The sequence below is a fragment of the Lathyrus oleraceus genome, chromosome 3, assembly GCF_024323335.1.
Source record: "Lathyrus oleraceus cultivar Zhongwan6 chromosome 3, CAAS_Psat_ZW6_1.0, whole genome shotgun sequence".
Classification (NCBI taxonomy): Eukaryota; Viridiplantae; Streptophyta; class Magnoliopsida; order Fabales; family Fabaceae; genus Lathyrus; species Lathyrus oleraceus.
In genome coordinates, this window is record NC_066581.1 from 282,353,736 (window position 1) to 282,360,397 (window position 6,662).

At 35.1% G+C, this 6,662-nt stretch overlaps 1 protein-coding gene across 1 annotated transcript; it reads right to left on the reverse strand.

Annotated features, from left to right (window-relative positions):
- Positions 1–336: 336 nt before the first annotated feature.
- LOC127129162 (F-box/kelch-repeat protein At3g23880) lies at positions 337–2,354 on the reverse strand. The gene is made up of 2 exons (XM_051058446.1): positions 1,046–2,354; positions 337–650 (listed from the first exon to the last, which is right to left on the reverse strand). The coding sequence occupies exon 1, from the start codon at positions 2,341–2,343 to the stop codon at positions 1,048–1,050; it is 1,296 nt and encodes a 431-aa protein (XP_050914403.1). The 5' UTR covers positions 2,344–2,354; the 3' UTR covers positions 337–650; positions 1,046–1,047.
- Positions 2,355–6,662: the final 4,308 nt, after the last annotated feature.

The window sequence follows — 6,662 nt, forward strand, 5'->3', positions numbered from 1 at the left end:
ATTAACCAGTTTATGTGATTAATTAAACATTCAAATATTTGAAAGGCCTAACCAAAAATATATGCTAACTGTGGTAATCCTTAGTTATGGCACTTGAAGTGATATAACTGCAAGAGAATAACATAACCAAATAATTTGTAGCCAACAATGAAATTGAAATAACAGAAAAGAAGCTGCCTTCTCATATGAGTAACAGTGGCATTCCCAAACTGATGCTGCAATCATTGTTTATTGCCAACACTTGTTAGCACACAACTTATGTTAAGTAAGTGAATTAGGAATACACAATAATTAACACATAATAACTAAAAAAAAGTAGATTCCTTCTACAACAGGTACAAGTCAATATACGTTATGCACTTTTCTCACCGAGGCTTAAACTGAAACAAATAAGTAGTAATAAACATTGCAATTCAGTAATTATTATATGCCTCAGCCTTTAACAACAGCTTTTGATTATGCAAAGCACGTTGGGAACATAGTTGATAAAAAGAGGTTTATAACAAAGTACATGAAAATTTTCATTCTAAAATCCTAACTAATTCAAACCACGTTCCTCGGAATTCCTCCTCTTCCGACAATGCCTTATCTGCCGTTCCTCTAAGCTCTTCATTCCCACACTACATTAGCTCTTGGTGGTCATCTTAATTCTGCAACCGCACGGCACGAAAATAACATTATATATGTTAATAACAAATGGATGTAAAAGAAAGAATACACATTGAAAGTACTCTCAGTGTTTTCATTAAATCAAAGAATATAATTTCACTCCTATAGTTTCATCTACAAAATTATAAAATTGAGTAACAAATAATTCCTATCAGTTGCAATACACTCCATGGAATTATTCCTATTCAAATAATTCAATGTGACAATGTTCATCATATATGTTACTACTTATGATAATGCTGTTCTGGAATCATCTTGAAAATAAAATCAATCTACCCAATCATGAAAAAGATTATTCACACAATTGGAAATTATGAAAACAATATCTACAAATTAACATAAATTCAAACATGTAAATAATGGAAGAGGAACTTACTTTCAAAAAACTGAAACTAAGCTTTCAAAATAGTCCCCAGCCGAGCACAAGACATTATCGACAGTTCTATCATCAGTACCTACTTTTCTTGCAATAATGTTTGTTCGCTCCACTCTGTTATATCTCCAATTATAGAGAATTTCTTGGGATATCTCCTGATTGCAATGAAGTATCAGTGTATCACCGTCTTCGGAAAGAAACAACGGAACAATATTAAAAATATACATAATTCCGTTATCACTACAGTCATAGTGAATTTGAAGATCGTGATAACTAATTTTAAGAAATTGAATCCAAGAATCTTGAACCCCAAATTTCTTCATCTGCCATATAATAAAATGAGTTTCCTTGTAACAATAAGAAAAAGAAAGACAGCCCCCCAAGACACCAACATTTGGTTCAGCAGGCGGCACTTCGTCAAAGCCACTAGGCGGTAGATATAGACAATATGTCTCTGTTCCCAAATCAAGTGAAACAATAACAAATTGTTCAACTGTAATATCCTTGATATCTTGACGGCTATACCATGTTTTATTTTGAATAGCCAACCAGTTAATACTGCTATTGAAATACACACCACAATTATCTTCAGAAAGTTCTGAATTAATTCCAAAATGCAAAGGATCAAGAGGGAAACTTTCAATGTCTCTCCAAACATTATCACCCATGCTTAGAATTCTGACATCACTTCTCCGTTCACGACTATTGTAACGGGCGGCCACTGCCTTATAAGTGCATGTAGAATTATCATAACCAAAGGTGAAACTGTAATCGCCATCATAAGAGGAAGGGAAGCCGGAACTACCGTAATGTAAGCGTAAGAACCCTAATTTTGGAGACGTGGTCCTGGTGGCTGGGTTCCATAATCGGAAAGAGTACTGACAGTAGTCACGGGTGAGGGATCTACCAACCAAACAGATCAATCCATTGCAGGAACCAACAATATTGGAGCATCCTTTGTGTTGCACCAAGTAAAAAGAGTCGATGGAAAGGGTGAAAGATGGATTATCGAGTAAACTGCGTATGGAGTAGGGAATGACACCATAATCACGCACATATGTATCATCGCTACCATCGAGTGACTCACCTTGGATATTAGTGACGTGTTCGGTGATGAGTAAGAAGTGATGATTTTTTTTTTCTGATTTCTTGAGATGCAAATTCACAAAGGTGGGATGGGAAATGAGAGTATCCCAATGCTTGTTAACACATCTGAATCGAAGAATAGATTTCACATTAAGAAGAGATAACACCTCAACAATGAGATCTTCAGAGATGAACACCGAATATGGAAACATGATTGTACTTTCTACGAGGACACTTCGACGTTTATATATATATATATATATATATATATATATATATATATATATATATATATATATATATATATAATGGATGATGCACTTACTGTGTAAATTTATTTTAACGATCAACCAATGATTACCATGCATCTCCACAAATCAGACTGAAAATTTTAAAATAGTTATATGACATGGCAAAATGATATATTTCAATTTGACGACAGTGTAAAAAGAAGTTACACGGTCAGAGCATCACCATTAAATCCCTATATATTATTTATTTTTATGAAATATTTTAATTATTATTTTTTAATTAAAAGTATTGTTAAATCAAAATATTAAATATCATATTATAAACAAGATTTTATTTTAAATAAAACAAAACTTACTTAGGGAAATATTTATTAACTTCCTTAAAAATATTAAACATCATGATTATCCTTTTATTAAAATTCTCATTTTTTAAAAATTATTTTCCCTTTTTTATTTTATTTTTATTTTTCTCTTTGATTAATTGAGGTGAAAATATGTCAATATCTTAATCTTCCAATAACTTTTATTTTATAAAATAGAAAAGTCTAAAAAAATCTTTTAGATGCCTATTTTGATTTTAAAAAATAGGCTTTACAATATTAAAAAATATTTTTAGTCAATTAGATCAATTGAATAAATATAATTTTTTATTATTAATTATTTTGGCGAAGAACATAAAATAGGTAGGAAATGGGTGAAGATCATTACGATAGATCTTCAAAATGACTTGTATTGCAATATTAACACGCCGACGTCTAAGCAGAAAATTGGAGAGAAGAAATTTATAAGTGTATTATGACTTGTACTTTAGTATAACACAAAGTCACAATTATATATGAATGGCGGTAAGAATCGTCATTGGAGGGTGCGATGCCAGATGTAGTGGATTGTTGGATGGACCCAAACGGTTGAGATGTGGCGAGTCCTTGCTTTAGTGCAGAACCCTAGAGGAATTACACATATTCACCAACTTGAAGAGGCATGATATTTAGATGAGGCATACGTGTTAGTCCGATATTATTGGGTCTTTTGGACATCAGGTGGTAACAATCCTTCTTTCTTGAGGATTTTAGATCCTTCCTCATAGATAGAGGGGGGTTTCTTTTTCCCATGGATTCCTATCAATGGACCATTGTCTGGATCAAATCTTCTTTGAGGAGGTGGAAAGGGTTTATACCTCCCCTTTTTATTTGTTTTGGGAAGAATGATATCTCGGTTAATATCATCGTCGTGCATCCAGCAGTCACAATCTGGGTCACATCTTGAAGGATCAACATCCCAGATGAAGTGGCGATCTATTTTACCAGTGTAGATGGGTTTTCCTTCTGTCGTAACAGCATAGACAGGACACCGGTCTTCTTTTAAAACTGGTTGGATCATCATTGTCTGGAAGATTGGAGACATTGAGGTCGACCCTTCGTTTGGCTTTTTGAAAATCGTCTTGACCGTTTTGTTAATTGATCTTCTGAAAGTAGCCTCTTGGGATTGGGTAGGTCTTCTATCAACATGGAGTCTCTTATAGTTGGTTATCCATTCAAGGAGAATTAGTTGAGTTAACATTTCCCTTGTAATTCTTCTCGGAATTTGGACTATATAGGGTATGTCTTCTTCTCTATTGGTGACAACCAATAGTGAATCAGAAGAGCAACCTGAGAGAGGGAGATCTATCGAGTGGTTCTGCAAGCGGTATATTATCTGGTGATAGAGAGTAGCTGACATGGCTTCTGGTACTTCTTCAGTTCCAGTAATCTGGACCTGTATTTTTAGTCTCGTGGATAACGTATTATCATCGAGACTCACGTTATAGTTTGGAAAAATGGTGAGGACAACACTCCCTGCATGAAGTGTGGTGAGAACAGTTCCTATCACAACGTTTTCATAGTGGAGGTAGCTTGAGTCTAGTAGAGATATTTTGCAAAAGATAGGTTGGTTCTTCCTTCCGTGTAGGGAAAGAATGAGCCTGACAGCCTCAAAGTGTAAGGTTGTATATCCTTCAGTCTTCCAGTGACTTATAAGATACTGGCGAATCTCCAAATCTACGTACTATTCCTGATTCGTAGCTCTTAAGCTACATTGGTCTAGTCTAGACGACTGGAAGTATTCTTTCATATGAGGGCGATTTGTAGAGATAAGATTTCTGATGGATCTGGTAACACTTCTTTATCTTTTGAAGATGTTGTACGGGCTTAATAGAGGAGGTATTGTTTCGGAAATTTGAGCATCTTCTGGAACATGAGAATACTCAATCAGGTTTTCTATTTTATGAGAATTTGTCTTTTTACAGAGTTTAGGAAGCGATAAAGAAGTAGTAGTAGTAATAGGTTGAGTGTTTGGTTCAGGTGTTTCCATGTTTAAGTGGTTTTCTCCCTTACTCACTCTCTTTACTATATTCATACCATATGCACCCCTTCTTCTTAACGAGGCTCTGATACCATACTGGTCGGGAGCCTCACATATTATGAAACCAGTCTCAACTAAATCGTCATCAAATAGCCAACCATAGGCATAACACAAACTATCAATTAAAACTGATATTCCATAATAGTGAGGACCGTAGTATGGCTCGCAGGTCATATGTTTTATGATACACAAGATCCTCATTTGAGGTAGGTGTAAAGCATACTTGCATCTATATGGAGAATTATGATATGAATATAGTAACTAAAGCTTTTAGGGAGAAAGAAAATATATTTAGAACGTAGTTGTTCTTGAACACACAAAGAGGTTTATTTGTGATTGCTTTATCAAAATATGTTACAAGAGCTATTCGTTTATAGGCAAGGAGGAGCATAAAGGACAAAAGCAACACTAATTACAAGCATGGCATTATAGAAATGCCTTTTCCAAAAGTCCGACACCCTTATCTCTAAAGCATACATAATGGAATTTCTTTTACACAAAAAGACGAGAAAATACTATTCATAAGCATGATAATGGCCCATAAGGGACACTTGTCACCTAGTCTTTGAAAATGGGTTCATAAGATGGGGACATGTTCTGATCAGATAAGTTCTCATCAGAATAGCAATCTCCATAACGTGATGACTCATGTTGTCAAATGTCATCCATCATGTAAGTGTAATCCATCAATTTTCTATTAGCTTCTTCCATTTGTCCTTCTGAGAATTCAGCTTCCATTGGAGAATCTGGATTTTGTGGTGTGGCTTGAGTTGAGCTTTCTCCAACTTCTGGTCTTTTGAATTTTCCATGACTTATACAAGTTGTATTATCATCAAGGTTCTTTGGGTCGTAAAGATTGATGCAGTTGATGCATTCCATCAATTCCCTTGTGAATTTTAGACTGGGAGGATAATCATCAATTGTTTCCCATAAGTGAACATAACTCTTACAATCAAGTAACTTTGTTTCGGGATCTGTCTGATAAGGCATGTGTAGAAAGAAAACAGACTTGAGCTTGCTAATAGCTTCTAAGGCTAATCTTCTCTCTTTGGCCTCGTCTATGACTGATTTTAATTGATTTTTCCACCATTGTAATGGAGAATACCATTCAAGAGTAGTCCAAATCAAGGACTTGTGATTCTCGAGATTCATTATGTGTTGATACATGGCTTCAGTGGGAATAAGAACAGGCATAAAATACAATACGGTGGCACACCAGATATACCATAAGTGGTTTTTTATGAATTTGACATTTGGGTTTATTAAAATTGGTAGAAGGAAAGGTGTGTCAGGGAAATAAGGAGTATGATCCGAGAGTTTATTCCTTATGATTTTTGTCATGTAATAAAAGAGATTGTTCCTGGCATACTGTTTGAGCTGAGGTGGTGAAGAGGAGACTGTTATTCCTGGAGGAAGATTTCTTGTGGTGGATGCATGCGCTGGTAATGGTCTGACCATAAGAATCCAAGGGAACGTGTGTTTGGTTGTGATGATCTGGACAGGTTTCATAGGTCAGGATAGTAGGTTCGGAATCACATTTTGGGTTCCTTTGATGTGTTTTACGGAGAAATCATATATAGAAAACCAATCTTTGAGGAGAAGGGTTTGAGGATCGGGTGGCATCTTATTTTTGAATTCAATGATCTTGGGAAAAGATGAATTATCCATTTGGACTTCAAACTGGTAGCCTCTTAGGTGGAAGTCAAACTTTTGAATTTCCATTTTTACGATGAGAGCTTCTTTGTAAGTGGTGTGATAGTGTTTTTCAGCTTCTTTAAATTGGCCACTAGTATGACCACAATAGTATCTTTTCCCCTTAAGTTTCTCTATCAAAATTGCCCCCCAATAGTGATCACTGGCATCGGTCTACAAAATTCTTT

What these genes read in the sequence shown, in the direction of transcription:
- LOC127129162 (XM_051058446.1), bottom strand. Translation starts at nt 2,343, where the DNA reads ATGTTTCCATATTCGGTGTTCATCTCTGAAGATCTCATTGTTGAGGTG.